At 39.4% G+C, this 18,382-nt stretch overlaps 1 protein-coding gene across 9 annotated transcripts; it reads right to left on the reverse strand.

Moving 5' to 3' along the window:
• Positions 1–431: 431 nt before the first annotated feature.
• On the reverse strand, positions 432–18,259 carry KIF23 (kinesin family member 23). Of its 9 annotated transcripts, none has more exons than XM_026110729.2 (24): positions 18,079–18,259; positions 17,926–17,992; positions 17,715–17,843; positions 16,392–16,497; positions 15,479–15,615; positions 14,733–14,842; positions 14,073–14,246; positions 13,122–13,163; positions 12,574–12,686; positions 12,298–12,419; positions 11,590–11,692; positions 11,182–11,261; positions 10,981–11,100; positions 10,293–10,452; positions 9,569–9,736; positions 9,183–9,340; positions 8,581–8,754; positions 7,693–7,872; positions 7,029–7,334; positions 4,761–4,991; positions 3,583–3,665; positions 3,198–3,279; positions 3,014–3,084; positions 432–1,255 (listed from the first exon to the last, which is right to left on the reverse strand). In XM_026110729.2, the coding sequence occupies exons 1-24, from the start codon at positions 18,087–18,089 to the stop codon at positions 1,240–1,242; spliced, it is 2,943 nt and encodes a 980-aa protein (XP_025966514.2). In that variant the 5' UTR covers positions 18,090–18,259; the 3' UTR covers positions 432–1,239. The 9 variants fall into 9 exon arrangements, with proteins under 9 accessions (XP_025966514.2, XP_025966515.2, XP_025966513.2 ...); XM_026110730.2 differs by having other exon boundaries at positions 14,073–14,243; positions 17,926–17,995; XM_026110728.2 differs by having other exon boundaries at positions 17,926–17,995.
• Between the last annotated feature and the right edge of the window lie 123 nt (positions 18,260–18,382).

Raw genomic sequence — 18,382 nt, forward strand, 5'->3', positions numbered from 1 at the left:
GCCTTTTCATGGACCACTTGGAAAGAAATGAGCTTACACTAACTACAAACAGGTACTCATATTGATCACTGTTTTCCTTAAAAAGATCCCCTGGCTTAAAAAAAAAAAAAGTGCTTTTCTAACTACTTATAATAACAAAAGCTGTTTTTCTTATGCTGGAAAACTCAATGCTTCATATCTTTTAATGAGGCAGACAGACACTCAAAATGGAACTGACTGCCCTCAAAAGCAATTTGCAGCCTTGAAGATAAGCTTGCCAAAACATTATATCTGGGGATCCAAGCAGGTTCCTTCGCTGAAATTTCAGAAGTATCCCAAAAGCTGCATTTCAGAATCACAGATCTGTTCAAAGCTCTGCTATATAGCACAAAATGCTGAGATGCTTAAGTGTAGGCTAAGCTACAGAAGCTAAGTAACAAGTACATGCTTGGTAAGAGCCATTGAATAAAAGTATTTATTTTAACATGTTTGCAGAGCGACACTCATATAAAGTTCTCACCATATTTGTGAGCACATTACCCTCTTACCCCATATCTACAGATGTAAAACATTTATAACATTTATTTGCCCTACAAAATGAAGTAGGTATGATGTCAAGTCGCCATTGTTTATCATGTCTGTATTCTTGCTTTGTTACTATGAATGTATGAAAATTGAAATTGTTTTCACAAGCTGATTTGCATGTTAAATAACACTGTCAGTTCAACAGTCACGACAAGGTAATTCTTCCAAAAAGTAATTCATATTACTGAGCAGTTGCTAGTTGTAATAAAATTTGAAATGGCATAGAAACACTCCTAAAGTGCATTACTGCAACTAAATAAATAGCAGCATTTATGTCTTTTCAAAACAGAAGACCTGAAAAGGAAGGGATTGTGACCAGAAGTATTTTGCACTTTAAAAAGAAAAAGCTGAAAAATATGCAAGGCAGAGGCCTTGTGTTATTAGCCTATAAAGATACAGCTTAACAAGGGGTTCATACGTACAAGACAGAAGGTGCTCTTCAGAAGTCCAAAGCACACAGTGGCAGAACCTCCCCCAAGTCTATTGAAACTACACACGCACATGCTTCTTTGGGTTTGCAAGAAGTATCTCCCATTTAACCGCTGCCTAGTATAGGTCATTATAAAAATACAAGCCTGTAGTGATAAAGCAGTTATTTTATCAAGTTATTACTGGCAGCAGATTACATCCCTTTGATAAAAATCAACAGGATTCCAATGCAGTAATACATGAAGTTCATGGTTTTCTTCGCCTAAAAGAAAAAAAGCCACAAACAGCTATCAGTTTTTACACAGCAGCAGTTGTCCATAACACCGGTCAATAGCCTTTTTATCTATTCTGATGTATGCAAAGTTTCACATACTTCCTATGCTAGAAAAATGCTACAGTTAACACAAGCAAACTAGAGGTTATTCATCAAGAAATAGTTGGGTTTTGCTGTTATGTTTTTAAACAGCTGTGAACTAAAAACAAAGTTTTATTTCAGTTATTTAAGAAGCTTAAATAAATAGAAGTTCCACTTCAATACACAAAGTAAAGGATTTAGTACTGTATTACAAGGCTGTAGCAAAGCTGCAAGTAGCAGCAGCAGCCAAGAGCAGGTCCCAGATTCTAGTGAGAGATGTAATGAAGTATATGCTAAGTTGATGACAAGCACACATTTGTGACTTTGCGTGAAACGGGGATTACCCATTTCAGATACTCCTTGAAATACCTTTCCACTACAGCTCTAATTTTTATGTAGTAGAGATACAGACTACACAAAAGATCAAGGACAACAGCTGTGGTACAAAAATATAGTAGAAACTAAGAGTTTCACTATTTGGATTCCAAATGCAATCAATTTGGTTGATTTTGGCTTCATAGAAGTCTCTTTACCTCTCCAGCCCTTCCTCCTGCCTGTAAACACGTCTTGTAAAACTGCAAATTTTCTTCCCTGAGTTGAATAGGTCACTTCCAGAGCACTGCCAGCACCTATCTGCAAGAGGCCAAATCTGGATATTGAATTCTGTTCTCCAACACTTAAGTTAGGAAAGCTATCTTATCTGAAGCATTTTTTTTTTTTTGTCAGCAAAGTGTCCTGTCAGATACAGGGCTCAAATGTTAGGCACTGCTTTACAAACTGCAGGGCAGTTTGGATTTTTTTCTGGGAACTGGGACTTCTGATTTGGTATGCTTAAATCTATAGATGCAACCAACACTCATCCTATCAAGATAGAGAATGACCAGACAGACCTGAGAGTTCAGATTGTTAGTCCACATATTTAAACAAAAGGAGTTTTTTTTTCCCTCAAACATGACTAGAGCCAATGCTTCATTAACAGAGGCCTTTGGCAATCACACAGCTGATAACAGCTAGAATATTAGCTACATTCAAGTTTACCATTAGGCACTATCCACAGTTGCCTCAGTTTCCACCCCAATACTGAAAGAAATAAGGTATTCACAACCTTATTTAGTGTATCTAAAGGTATTAAAAAAAAAAAAAGAATATTTTCTACTGTGTCAGCATCTGATAAAGGCTAGGGGAGGGGAAAGGGGAGAGGAAAGGGGAGAAGAGCAATACAGTTCAGCAGTTTAGCATTTTTACCTACTATTTTTACCATCCCTAACTATTCCACTTTTAATCTGCCAGGTGCGCCATGGTTCCAGCCCAACTTTTTTACAGTCCAGTCCAGTCCGCATTGCTGACAAAGGATAAGATCAAGCTTGACATTCTGTTCACTACACTGCAGGCCAGAATTTAAGTAGAACTATTAACATGTCTTCTGGGCAAAAGTCTCCTACAAACCTATCACCAGCTCATTTCCAACACTAATACTGTAAGATGGACAGGCTTGTTTAAAGGGATGTTCACCCCAACCCTAAAGCTGTAAAGGCATTGTAGTCAAGTGGGAGAAAAAAAAAAGTCATCTCATTTCAGATGTCATCAGGCTTCATACTAATCCTGAATCTTAAGAGAGTAGAACAAGAACCCAATAGCCCAGTTACAGATGAGAGATGCACTTACTTGGGCTGAGCATGATGCTGATATCCAGGTCCAAGAGTAGATCCTGCCCTCATTTCCACTGCCACAGAACACTGAGAAAACACAGAGTCAGTCTCTATCACCCCAAACCCTCAGCTATCAGCATTACTCCAAATTCTCATCCAAATCAAGCATGAGGTGCCCCCCTCCCTCCTTTGTAGCTTACTCTGGTTTCTACATCAGTCCATTCAGAGTCTGCAGCATCTTCTGGTGGGTTAGGATTGGAAGGTGATGATCTTCGCTTTCGACTGAAAAAGGAGGAGGGAGAAAAACATTACGGGAATGCCATGTATTTTGACAGATTCTCAAATACAGGCAAATACATTTTATATTGTCTAAAGAAATACTTTAGAGAGCTTTGTTCCTAGCAGCAGACCAGCCTTACCAGCAGCTCCAGTATCTAGAAGAAGCTTTCCCCAAGTTACTTCTATACGATTTCAGTTCAGGTACAAAACCTTTCTGTTCAATCATTTGGATCAAAATCAGCTATGCATATACTATTGGAAAGATAGGAGTCAATGTCAGAACCTAGAATTAAGAACACAACTCACCCAGTTGGAGATTCTTGCTTTAGAGTCTCTATCTCTGTGAACTGGACAGCCTGTCCACCACCTCTGGTTTTGAAAACATCACCCTGGAAGCCAAAATCAGTTACCAAGTTTTTGTTTGTTTGTTTTTTTTAACCACATTTACCACTTTTTTTTAAACCACATTTGTTAGGTCAGTATGATAGCTACCAGTGCAAGTTTTCACATGAAAACTTAAGTGCTTACAGCTGTTATTTCCTTGCAGATTGGTAGCCAGCAAGCATATGTGCATGAATACATTTTCCCCCAGCCTCCTTGATTATCCACAGGGAAATAAAGACAGATCATCTACCCTGATAATCATGCAAAATACCCAGGGAGCAGTCACTACCTTGACAAAAATTTCCTGCATGACAGCAATGAACAAGTATATTACAGATACAAACAATGCCATTGGCTCAAACTTCCATTCCACAGTATGAACAGGTATGCTGTCATCTATCTAAGGCTCCACTTTTGGAAACATAGCTGAGACCTCTAAGGTTAGCTTAGAGTGAGGGTCATTTGCTTTTCTGAAGTTTGAAGAAAATACTGGAAGGCCCGTAACTACATGAAAGGTGAACTCAAGTTCCAGAAACCAAGAGCTCCTTACTGTGAATTACAAAGAGCTCCCAATTTGCCTTAAATAATTACAGTCAGTATTTTGAGACACAAACATCGCAAGTTTTCAAAGTCTAGGCTACTGCAACAATTTGCTTGTCAGTTTATTACCGGGAATTGTGTTCTGGAGCATTTGAGCATCCATCACTGCAGCAAGCCTATTCATGCTGCTAATGGAAGTCAAATAATATCACTCCAATACAACCAACTCCATAAAATTAGCTGCAATCACAAGCCTAAGACATTTCCACTGCAAATGGGTTATTGCATTTTACTGGGCAGTGGGGAGGGGGCCACTTAATTGCTTTCAAGGAAAACAAGCTTGGAGTAGTTTATATAAAGTAATGACAAAGTTCAAGAAAAGCATTTTCAGACTCCAAAGCTACCTCAAATCCAACTCTCAAAACTTTCAAGTCAAACCTCTTGGCGCACTGAGTCACATGTACCTTTTTGCAAGCTAGTAAGACTGTAGCACAAATACATTGTCAGAAATAGGAGTTGACAAGTTTATCACACATCTATCACGAGGGTGTTTTCTTTACCTTAATTAGTTTTGTTTCAATCTCCCCATCAGAGGCTAGCTCCTGGTGCGTCAGCATATACTTGTCACACTTAGCTAGTGCTTTTTCACTTGCAGCCGCTACTGTGATGGCATGAGGGACATGTGGCTGCATGACTGTTTCAGTGGGCAGATTAGAAGGTGGCTTATGATCTACCCATCTCTCCCCAGCTGAGCGCGACCGTCTGTGTCTGAGACGAACTGGAGGTGCATTCTGATCAGAGCAGAAGAGAATCAGAAGAAATCAGCACACAGTAGATTTCTCAGAGGATGTCATTAGCAGAAGTGAGCTTTTCAGGTCTGGTTAAAGCTTATCTGTATGAAGATCAAAGCCTTATTCCTAGAGTACTTTCAGAATCCATCCTGAAAGGCACCATTATTGTGTAGCTTGCATAAGATTATTAATGGATTTTTTTTCTGTGCCAATTTCTATTGTTTGTCAATTTTAGATAAGTGTTATTTAATCAGTTGCATTCCATACACAGTAAAGTTTTCTCAAGGAGGACACAAGTATCTTTTGTAGCGCTCCTCCCAAATTTCCAGATCAAAACTGATTGCTATAGACATATTAACCCACCTGAAAAGAGAAAATTTTAAAATATATTTTCATGGGTGCATTCCTGGATCAAATAAGCAATTTTTGTGGTAGCAAAGGAAGACGACTAAATATGGATTGCTAGTATCTCTAAAGGATGCAAGGCCTCATAGTACTTTTCATTAAATAGAGCAGAGCTAGAGGAAGTGTCTCTACTGCTTCTGAATTCAGCTGTTGAAAAACCATAGGAGTGACTGAAGTTCATGTATTTTTACTGTGTTCATGAACATTACTGTCAAATGCTTAGAAAAAAATAGAAGACTCGGATAACCAGCAATAACTTGCTTAAACTGTACCCCTTCAAGATATTTGAAAAGTACTGAAATACTGTTAGGCCAAGGATCAGCTCTACTCCCCTCTTTGGGAGTTGTGGCCTTTTTGCTCATAAACACACAAAACTAGTAAGACCATTGAAAGGTCCTTGAAGCATTATTGGGCTTTACAAAGATTATCTGCAGGCTCTTCCTGTTCCATTTACACACTGATTTTACATACCTCTCTGAATCATAGTGAATTTACATAACCCAAATTTGTAAGTCCAAATCCCATCCACTGTACTTTTAGGTGATGAGCATCAATTACAGTTTTTCGCAATAGACATACCTCTCAAATCTAAAGCAGCTCTTAAAAAGAGACATGCTGCTTTCAGCAAGAGTTTTTCATTAAAGAAAGAGTTCCTCAAGACTTTTTTTTCCTTTTAGTGAGCAAGTACTGGTTTCTGTTGATGCTTTTTGGAAATAGTTTTGCCAAGCTGCCTTAGAAGTTATGCCCTAAGGGCACCCTACTACTGGTTACATTTTACTGTAAAAGAGACCACATCCCTTACTCTGCTAAGAGTGGTTCATGTGTTAGTTAATTAGAATAGCATTAGCTTAAAAGCACATCCCTTACTTCAAAGGGCTCGCAAGTAATAGGAATTTTGGAAACATTACTGAAAATGAATCATACCATGAGAAACTTTCCTCCTCTTGAGATGCTCTCTCAAGAAGGCTGATTTAGTTTCTTTTGTACAATTCTTTTAGATTTTCCTGAGTCACTGCAACAGAGCTATAATGTGACACAGACAAGCATCGCTGACACAAACATTTGCACACATCAATTTAAAGGAGGAAGGGGGGGGAGGGAAAGTGTCCCAACTGTAAGTAAAGCCCCCAGCTTTAACACACACATGAAAATTTGGGAACAATACTCTAAGAGCAAACTCAACATTCATACAAGTGAGATGCTTGTCCAAGCACTATTTCCAATAGACGTTTGCACAAATGGCTCATAAGACCACCTTTCAAGCTGCCCAAACAGACTACGGTAAATTGCGGACCAAGACACAGATCTGAGGAGACAGACACAAACAGAAAAACAAGGACATTCATAGCCAGAAAAAAGGTCTAGCTAGTTCAGAATTCCTTACAAGAGCTATCTACATGCTAGCAAGAGATAGGCATACTTCTTTTAAGGAATTTTCAAATGTCAAATTAGGGAGTCAAATAGAATGAATAACGAGACTCAGCTTGGAAATAGCACTGTCCTATGAGAAATACATTATGGAAAGAGTTCCAATCTGTTTTAGGTGTGCTCTATATGAAAGAGCAGTTAAGATGAGCTTCTGAGCCAGACTAAGCAACACTACATTTAGTTTTTGACAGGAGCAGCACTAACCCTGCAGCATTGGTCCTCTTCTATTTCTAGCTCATCTCTATGTCTGGGAACCTCAACGACTCCAGTCCAGTACATCCCTCGCCTTCTGTCTGAGGCATTATAGTTTCTACTTTGTTCTGGTTCTTGTTGTCTGCTCCTTGCATTAGAAGTGCCACTGGTATGCTTGTTCGAAGGGATTTTCTGCTCCCATTCCGTAATACAGGATGCCACAGAAATGCTGCTACAAGAATTAGAACGTCTGTGCACCTGTGGGTTGCTCACGAGCCGCTGGCTGTTAGGGACCTGAGTAATGCAATTACTAGAAGGCTAGAGAGAATAGGAAAGAAGTTAGTGAACATACGGAACTGTCAACTTAAGCCAATAAAATGGTATCACACTGCACATGGTCTGTATTCAATTCAGCTGTTCAGCTTATGGTTTTGGACAGCTAATGTGTTTCAGTGACAGCATTAAGAATCAGGTATTCTTCCAATACTAGGAGCACTGGAAGGTAGCAGCACAAATAAACACTGATAAATACAACTGGAGAAGAAGAATTCAAATATTAGTCATGCAAATTCTGTGCTTGAGAACTTTTTCTAGCCACTAAGACAACGGGCCTGCATTTCAGTTCATTCTTATAAAAATGCTTGTCCCCATGTCAACCGTTTCATAGGCAACTTACAGGTACTGGTGAAGGAGACACTGATCTCTGAACAGGCTTCTCTCTGTCTCTCTCCCGTGAAGGCCTCTCAGGTTTTTCATTCTTTGGTTCAGTAACAATGGCCTTCAGCTGCTTCAGTTTTTCATCTTTGACCCATAGTTTGTTCTGCATTTCCAGCTGCTTTGCTGCTACACGACGTTCCTGGAAAGATAAGCGAGAAAAAGTGTGAAGTATGTTACACAATACAATTACTTGCTTGTGCCTTTGTAAGTCTAAAGGGAATCACATATTCCAGATAGAATTAAGTCTTTTTCCTGTTAAGATATAAGCTATTGGAAATAATGGCAAATCAAGTAAAAAAATGGACTTGCCAAATTCCAGAACAGTACCATATTTAATGCAACAATTTGCCTTTTGAATTAAGACAAATGGGAGTGTCTAACTATAGTTTTATCAATGGTCCTGAAGCATGAACTTGCGGTATTAATCCCTCAGATTTCCTTTCCTTATTGCATGTCAAACACACCTCTGAGCAAGAATGCATGCAATGAGGAGAAAGGAGAAAGTAGGTTCCTGATGACAACTGACAGGACACAAGAATCACTCCTGGCGTTAGAAATCCAGAAACCCAAGAAACAAGTTCTAGATATTGGAATGAAATGAGGAATTGCTTGAGTGTTGTTCTAGCTGCATCAAAAGACCTTGAGAAATATATCCGAACATATCATATCTGTAAAATTTTTAAGTTGAAAATTTTTAGTTTAAGTCCATATTTAAAGCTAAACATCTTCAGTCTTAATGCTACTTAAAAAATAAAGAAAAAACCCACAACCAAAACCACAACCCACCACACATATTGCTTAGCATTGCTCCCTTATGCATTTCTAACAGATATGGCAGTGTACTTACACACTCCTTTTCCCATTTCATGGTCGTTTCCACCACCATGCCTTGCAATCGTGCCTCCAGCCTACGCTTGTCAGAAGCTTGACGTTGCAATTTCTGGCTCTTGCTTTCTAGTTCTTGCTGGAGATTACGTTTGTCTTCTTCATAAATTGTAGCAGTTTTCTCTAAAATCTCAATCTGGAGGAAGAGAGGAAGGACTTGGCTATGCTTCTTACAAGCACAACCATCTAAGCCCAAGACTGCTAGTCACATTTGATTAAGTTAACAAGTACAAGAATACATTAGCAGTTGTGTATATATAAGCATACCCAGAAAAATACTAATTCCAAAAAGTTCTGGATATTTTACAACTTTCTTGTAAGTTGCACATCTCAATGTATTGAGAAAATCCTCACCTAATAGGAAAGCCAAAAAGCTAAAAACATTCAGTCGAAGTTCCCCAGAAAATACTTCTAATCTCATTTCTAATATCCTTCTTGGGCAACTTCTGATGTCAAGAAGTTTGCCAAATAGTAGGTAGAAAATTCCTTTTATGCTGAGGAACTGTGTAGCTTTAGCCAACGAGAAAACCGAAACAACAACAACAAAAAACCAAAACACCCAACCTTGTATTCCAGAGTTTTAGTTTTCTTCTCCAGGCGTTCTAGCTCCATTTTCTGTCCTGCTATTATTTTCTCTTTTTCAGACAGTTTTCCTTGAATATAGTTTTCCTTGGATACAATGCTGGAATCAAATTCTTGCAGCATAGTTTTAAATGCAAGCACTGCAAGAGAATCAATGTATTTTATCTTCTCACACTAACCCCAAAATATCAAATAGTTCTTCCACTCCCACGAGCTTACCACTACCAGCTACCCCAAACAAAGGCTTTCCAAACCATCAATTGAGACAAGGTATTTATGTTGTGTTGGTACAGAAGACATCCCTGAAGAGTATTAAGTGTATTAAGTGAGATAAAAGTCTAGTTCAACACTGATGTTCAAATTCTTACCATTCTTGCCAAATTCCTCTGACAACATTTGTCGTAGTTTATGGCGTTTTTCCAGGACTTCAATAAGCTTTGGAAGTGTCTGATCATCATTAACATCCAATAGTTCACACGAAGGCAGTGGAGGAAAGCTCTGCAAAAGCATTTCTGAAACAGATTGCTCTTCTGTTTCTGTAACATTTAAAGCGAAAAAAGTCTGTCAAGCCACAGAATGGAAAAATTTCGTTTGACAATGAATAGCTACAGATCACTCATTCCATAATATTATTAAGTAGACAGAATAGTTACTGAGAACTAGAAGTTTTCAGAAGAGATGACAGCATTGAGGAAAGATTGAATGTGACATTCTTGATTTGTTACTTTAGAATACCTCCAGGCAACTCCTGCTTTCTACAGTAGGCCCTGGGCATACAAAAACATCAAAGTATCATCCTCAGTATAACTATTTCCTTTCAGGAATGGCAGTAATGGTAATGACTTGAATTCATGGTCCCAATTACAAAGAATTACTCTGACGCTTGGAGTATAAGCCCACTTCCTGTAAAAGTAGTGCTGCTGTATAAAAAGAGCAACTCAAATACACATAACGCAGAACAAGCTCACGACTAACAGGTAAATGAAGTTTCTTTTGCACTTTTAAGGTCTAGATAATTTGTTTTTTAAAGAACATTCATCCCCAGCAAACAGAAAAGTCTGCGTTGTAATCACCCAGCATTTTAGTATTTACCTCCATTTATTGGGCCACCCCGAATCTCCAGTTTCCGTGAAAGTTCCTCTCTAAAGGCCTGATTCCTAAAGCGCCGCCCTGGTGTTAAGCCACAGAGTGGTTTATCAACAGGTCTTGCAACTTCGACTTCTTGAGTCATTTCTGCAAATCGCATCACTTGCTACAAAAGAACAAAAGCAAGCTTAGCAATGAAGCTAAACAGAACAAGTCAAAACTGAATTTGAAAATAATATTTTAGATCAATAAAAGCATTAGAGGAGACATTACCAAGCTATAATATCAAGTAGCTCCCAGCTATGTAGCTCGTAGAGCATCCAAAACCATTCCTAGTAACATCACCCCAACCTCCACCCACAAGGAACCACGAAACTGACTCTGCGAACACCTGCACTGAAGTTCTTGCAGGTACTTTCACAGTGGGAATTAAGCACTTAAACACTGCTGTGGGTTTGTAAATAGGATGACCTTTCCTATTTTATGTGCAAGTATAGTAGCAATTTTTAAAAGAAAAAAAAAAAAAAAAAAAAAAAAAAAAGAGACTTACAGGGCACATCTACCCAGTGGTAATATATTTGATTACATGAGGAGTCCAAGCAACAAAGACTACTATTCCTATATCCTGCTAAACAAGTACAGTAATTTGATGATAAACATGAAAGAAGAGAAAGAAGATCTGTAAGAAAGTTACCACGCTTTCCTCGTAGTCCTCAGCTTTAGGATTAACGCACACAATCATACGCACTTTTCCTTCACCATCAAAATAGTTCTTGAACAGATGAGTCAGCTTGGAATCTCTGTATGGAACCATCTTAGAACAAACACAAAGAGCTAGTAAGCTTTCATTAAAGCTTATCTTCATCAAAAGACTTTTAGATGATCTGTTGCGTACCTTATTCGTTCCGTACATCTGGTTTTCCCGTAGAACTTCAATACACGTTCTTAATGTCATTAGTGACTGATTAATATTACCTAAAAATAAAAAAGAGCTCCTTAAGCAGCCATGTAGATAGCGTTCCCAAATTACGTAGTGGTTTACTTAAGAATAAACTACCTGGACTCTTAAGTAAGATTTGTTACAGATAACTGCTCCAATTAGTCTGCAGTATTCACGAATTTAGTGCTACAAAGAAACTTCTGATTTCCAAACTTGAGGATTTAAGACCATCAGATCAGATAACTGAGCATCAAAACAGAGCACTTCAATTTTTCCTTCCCTCCCCACCTTTTTTTTTTTGCTAGGAGGCGGACCAATGTATTAGTATATACAATTAATGGGCTGTCTAAATCGGGTACATACCTGCTTCACGCAACCTGTTCCCTTCAGCTTTTGTTCTATTAGTTCTTTCACTTCCAGCTAGATCAACCAAGGACAGCTGACTTAAAGTGATCTGTTCTTTCTCCTATTAAAGGAAACAAAATTATGTTAGGCTAATGATTAGCACTGTGTTCCCTACGTTCTAAGGGTGGGAGGTAAAGGGGGGAACCCTCACAATTCAGAGGCAGCATGCAAACTTAAAAGACCCCATGTTGCAACTTCAGACAAAGTCTGAGGGAGTTTTTGTAATCCTTAATGCAAGAAAATGCCCACCACTACGTTTTTAGTACCTTAAGTTTTTCAAATCCTTCCTGTTTTGGGCCACATGATAGATGTAACAAGTGCACTCATTCAAAGCCTCTCAGTTTTATATTCTTAACAGTTTTAGCTTAAGAGAAACAGAGGCAGAGAACAAAGGAACAAGCAGTTTTACTCCCCATTTTAATGCTCTACTTTTATTATAGAGAAGAGATTAAGTCTATCAGAGATCTCAGAAATTTGAAAAGTTTGATTTGCTTCAAAATGAAATTGCTAACTAGCAGATGCATATGTTCAAGACAAGGTTTAGGTAGGTTCACTACTGCAAGGTTCACTACTTTTTCTAACCTACATGTACACACACACACACACACACACACACACACACACACACACACACAGAGTTCTTTAATAGTCTGCTCATGAATTCACCTGTAACACATTATCTCCATCTGCATCCAGGGGTGCCTGAGCCAACTTTATTATAAAAACACTATGAGAGCGACTAGATTCTCGATTCAGCTGAGTATTTGCAATACGCCTTTTCTTTTGACCTGTAAAAAGGAAAAAAAAAAAAAAAAAAAAAAAAAAAAGTACTGTGTTTTATTTAAGACTTGCCACTTCGCAAAGTGAATCCTCTTTTTACCATGAGAGTGAGAAAGATTACATGTTTGTACTGAATTTAAGTTATATTTTAACATTATTTACCTCTCCAAAATACTTCAAAAGCTTCTTCTGTAGATTTCACCTCTACTTCAGTGCATCCTGTGACATACATATTGTGATTCTGGTCCTCACGCAGTATTTTGGATTGTGGAGGTCTTAAGGGCGGGGAGAAAAAACAAGAAACCTAAAACTGAAGGGAGTTTTATATACAACCATACATTTTATGTCATGCAAATTTTCATTTGTTTAAATACAAAATTCAGACTGAACATGTCAATTATCCATACAGCAGATGGAAGAGGAAGTACAAATACATGGACACACACTCAGCCAGGATTAGTTACACTTCAGCTACTGTTTTAATTTAGAAGCTACGTTTAATTGCGATTCTTACTGGAAATCACAGGTTTGGATGGCAGCTATTGTTTTTTCTACATGCATATGCTCATACTGAAGCAAGATGGCTTCAAAAGCCTTCTATATTCGCTAGTAAAGCAAGAAAAGGTAGGGAGTCAGTAAGTTCATTTTATGCTTCTACTACAAAGAAATTTCACTTTTCAATATCGTGAATAATATGCTTATGCACATACATAAAGTCACCATTTCGCACAGGAGTGTTGCAATTGTTCCACCTACCAAAAAAACAGGGTTAAAGATATTAAATCATTCAGCTTTAACACACTGCAGTTTCCGTAAATGGAAAAACTTTAAGATCCTTCCTAGGCTGATTTGTGGGCGTGATAAGCAAGATACTAAACCAAATACTTTAATCCTTCCTTAAAAAGCATTCAGACGTTCAAACTCATTTCAAAGCACTACCTTAGAGCTAACTCTTGATGTTTTAGTGCAATTGCTTGTTTTGCTCTAGTTAATCTTTACAGATTAATTTTAGCTTACATGTATGCCAATAGATATGTATAGGGTTTTTTTTAATGGGTTTACAATCAAAAACAAGTATATTCAAAGTTTAACTTTCAGACTGTTTTTTTCCAAAGGTCCCATTATTCACCAGTTTTGGATACCGCCCACATGTCTTTCCACACAATAGCCAAAATTTCACTTAAGACACTATCCATCTCTGTTTCTACAGAAACGATCAGCATCAAGAGAAATAATATGCAAACTTGCATTAACTGTAAGTAACAGCCAAAAGTGGCTTTTGCCCCGTACACTCTGTTTCCAGGAGGAAATAGCAGCTATGGAATGGCTTACTCTAATAGCCATCATCTGCTAGGAATACTACTTGCAGAATAGCACAGACAGGCTTAGAATCTCAGTGGGATACAACAGGCTGCCTAACAAATTCGATATTTACTTATTGATCTGACATTATACTAAGGAAGAGAGCACTAAGTCTTAGAAGCAGCAACAAAAAGACCATCAGTACTTGGCACACTTAAATGCTATTGTCTGGACTCCTTGACCACCACCTTTCTCACATTACAGAGTTAAGCCAGACTTGCCAAGACTGCAGCCAAAGACATTATAGTTCCCATAAAAGCATAACTGAATCTGGCAATAAGGGTATTCATAAAACTTACTTTGGTTTTATGGGATCAAAGGGAGCTTCCTCCAAGAGGTCATATATGTAGTTGTTATAGATCTCAATATAGGAGACAAAGACACTATAGACATTATCTTCATCAACTTCTTCCACTTTGCAGTGATCTTGCACATTGATCATATCAGCAAATTCTGGATCTATTTGTCGCCTGCTAAAAACACAGAACAAGCAGTTGTAATGGAGTATCCACAGTCAGCTAACATCTTATAGACAGCAACTGTAGAATTAAAAAACTCTGAACACACTCTGAAAAGTTTAAAAATACACATTTTTAACCGTCACTGCTGTACTCTGTTGCAGTAAGAAATACCTTGCAGAATTCCTGGATTGTCTGCATTTCTATCGTCTTCCATTCAGCAATCTCACTTGTTTGGCAGAACACCCTCACATTTAACCTCACAGTATCACTGCTAAGTGAAATCATTGCATTTTACTCAAGGGAAAGTACATGTACAAAGATAGAATTGTTGCCCGATTCTAAATCTTCTAATCTAAATACTTAACTATGTAATTCCTCAAACCACAAGAAAGTTTTAAATAAAAGTTTTTATTATACTTTTTTCTCCTAAGTTAAAACCAGAATTTCAGAATAATACTTACATTAATTAATTCATTCTGCATGTTACAAGTTACTTACTTGCCAGATGGCGTTTTTGGAACAGGCATGACATCTCTTTTCTGTCGCTCTAATAGAGCATCTACTTCACACTGAACATCCACACCGTTCTTCTCATCAAGCTTAAAAACCTGAGCAGTGAATATACATTTAGACAATATAATGACAAACACGAGAGAACATAAGGTGTTGGCCAGCAAAACACAAGTTATGGGATCAAGCTGTCTGGCAACAAGTGAATACTGTACCCCTCACTAACACTCAATCTGCTGGCTAATTCCAAGTAGATTCAGAAGACAGATATTTCCAAGATAAATATTTCACAAGAGCTTCCAAGCTAGCATTCTACTAAAGAAAAGGCTTTCAGCATTATTTCCAATATTTTTAGACACCAGAAAATCCAGAGATGTTTGACAACAAAAAAAGTTTCAAATCATCTCCTACATCAGTAGACGTGGTATCAGATCAAGCCACAGGAAGCCAATGCTCAGAAAGCTTTTTTTCATTGTTTTTAAAAGAGAATTAAAGAATGAGAAACAATTACAAGGACAGCCAGACCAGACTGCTTATTTTTATGAAACGTCCCTCCTAGCTACTACATCTGCCTCCTTTGCCCTGCGCTTCCAATCCTACGTTTTTGTTGTTGTTTTTCCCCAGTGCTTAAGTGGTATGACTGGACACAAGTTAAACATTTCAAACAACAATTTTTCTAGTGTTTTAGGCTGCTATGGGCAACAGCGTAAAGAATTTAGTGCAAAACTACACACAAATCGCTTGGCCTGGAATGGTCCTATGCTGTTGAAGATCATATCCAAGCACCGAGGAAGAAGTCCTCCATCACCAGGAGATCCTGTCATGGTGTGTGTTTTTCCACTGCCTGTTACACCATATGTAAAAAGCAGGCCTAGGAGAGACAGAAAGATTATAAAATGGCACTGTCTTAAAAAAAATAAATAAATAAAGCTCAGTTATAATCTCGCTCACCATCTTTCCTGGGTCAAATGTATTTGGAAAAACCAATGACTCCTTTTGAACCGTTAACAGTAAATTATTCCAGCCCCTCATAAAGCCATTATTAGTCAGTCAATACCAGTATTTGCATTGATACACACTTCAACTACAACTAGTAAGGCTTATTACCCTGTTTTCAAAGGGTGAATTTAGAAGGCAAAGTGGAATGAAACCAACAAATTTCTCCAAAGTCCAAGTTGTAGAGGGCTGGTTTATATTGACTGTTACTGAGGAGTCTGACATTAGCCAGATACTTCAAGGACCAACACAGCAATATCAAACTGTACCCAAGACATCAAGTCCTAGAAAGACAAATTAATTTATTTCAGGAAGTCAGTCTTTAGGTGGAGAAGTCATCCCTTTCTGCAGAAAAAGTGTTTCTCCAGTTAATAATATACAAAAAGATCAGACTTTGACACAAGTAATATGCATGCCACAACACTGATGAATAAGTTTAGAAGTAAGGAAAGGCAGGAAGAGCTTCCAAGAATCCTGTATAGGGGAGAAGAACCAAATATATTTTCATTGAAAAGAAAAAAAAAAAAAAAGAAGTATTTATGATTTTTTCTTAGACAAGCTAGAAAACCTTAACACAAGTGAAGTCATAGCAGTAAAAAAAATTGCAGAACAGGCAATACAAAAAGTGGTAGAAAACAAGTCCTTGCTTACCATTTTTCCCACGAATGAGATCTTCCACAAGAGGTTTAGCCACCACATCAAAAAGCTCCTTCTGAACAACTAGGGTGCCAAATACTTCTTTAAATGAATACTGCGTCTGAAGAAAAGAAAATATACTGCCCTAATTTTCCAGAAGTCTGTTGTTTCAAAATGCTTCATACCTTAGAACTGTTTTTCACCAGCTTACCAGGAAGACTAGGATTCTACTTTATTATACCAGTGTTTGACTACATACAGTTGCTTCAATGCGAGTATACTGAGAATGAGCTCAGATCTGCATAATGAAGAACAGCAATTCTCATTTTCATAGAGCTCAAGTCCATAAATAACCAGAATGATCACAAAGCCTGGCCTCCTAGCAACCAGAGAATCTCACTGTTTGCAGCTTCAAGCCCAAAACTTCTGCTCAAACTCAGCTATCTATTCCAGTACTCAACAATGAAAGACCCACAATGGCCAAAGTCAAGTTGTTTCATCGTTTAACCAATCTTAAGTTTGTGTCTTTTTCTAAAATAGCCTCAATTTCCAGTCCTAGAATTTCAATATACTATTTTTTTGATGAATCTGGTCACTCTTCATTAAGACACTTGCTCATGTAAATATCTGCACTGTAAGTTTTCCAACAGAGGTTTGGTTACCAAACTTTTGATTAACCTTTGGCTCTTTTATCTAAGCCTTTAAAGGTTGTTTTATGTACTCTTCCTTTAAGAATTTCCTATATTGAAATCAGAAACAAGTACTCTACATTTCAACTGGTATTCACTATTTTTCTTTTTAGAAACAAACAACATCTTCTTTTGAGTTACACTGCTGCATTGGGAACTTGCTGCCAACTGTCTTACTACCAAATTATGTTCAGTGCCACAGTCCTCCAGCTCCCTCCCTTTCTAGGCAACACACCTGCTGGACTAAACACGCGTATTGGTCAAGACACAAGCTGCTTGCTGCGAGTGACCTGCTTTTCTTTGTTTCATGACATTTCATCACTTCCAATACATAAGCAACAGGTTTTTCTCCCCCAGATTATATAAAGAAGGAAACTTTGCCTTTTACCCAATGTGAAGTTTGAAATAAAGCAACTCTTAATTTATTTAAAATTGGTTTTGCTTAGAGTTGGCTTTTTTGAATTAGTCCTACATAGCAAAATCTTTAAGTCTAAGAATTAGCCAGGTCTAGATTTAGGTTTTTTTCCTCCTTTTACCCCTTTCCTGGCCCCCACAAATAAGCCTTTTAATACACAGAGGTAAAGGACTTAAACCCGCCAGCCCAGCCCAGGTGAGGCGGGAAGGCCGCCACCCCCGCTGTGGACCCTACCTCGCGGTACTCGCCGTTGCGGAACACGCGGTAGCCGTCGGGCGGGTGGATCTGCACCGTGGTCTCGTTGATCACCTCGATGCAGCACTCCTGGTCGGGGCGGCTGAGCGGCCGCACCCTGCAGTACACCTGCAGGGAGACAGGCCCCGTTATGGCGGCGGCCGGCCCCCCCGCTGCGGCCCAGGCCCCCCCGCCGCGGCCCCGCACTCACCCCCACGGGATCCTTCAGGCTGGGGTTGGACGGCTTCTTCGGCACCGGCCTCCGCGGCGTCTTGGCCCTACTGGGAGAAGGAGCGAGGCGTCAGGGCGGGGACCCCGGGCCGGGCCCCGGGGATCCCCCCGCGCCCCCGCGGGGGCCACTTACGCCGCCTTCATGGCGCGGACGGTGGCCGGGCGGCGGACGGTGGCCGGGCGGGGCCGCGCGCCGGGGGTCCCGTGCGAAGCAAGCGCTGGCGGCGAGACCGCCCGGGCTTTGAACTTCCCTCCGGCCGGCGGCCCGCGCGCCTGCTGTTATTCAAATCTGGCCAATCAGCGCGCGCGGCCGCGGGAGCGTCACCGCGCAGCGCGTTGTTACGTAGGGGGCGGCGACGCCGCCGGCGGGCGAGCGGGCGGGGCGGGGTTGCATCCCCCTCCCCTTCCCCGGCCGGGGCGCGGCCCCGAGCGCGTTG

This window comes from Dromaius novaehollandiae, chromosome 10 (genome assembly GCF_036370855.1).
Source record: "Dromaius novaehollandiae isolate bDroNov1 chromosome 10, bDroNov1.hap1, whole genome shotgun sequence".
Taxonomy (NCBI): domain Eukaryota; kingdom Metazoa; phylum Chordata; class Aves; order Casuariiformes; family Dromaiidae; genus Dromaius; species Dromaius novaehollandiae.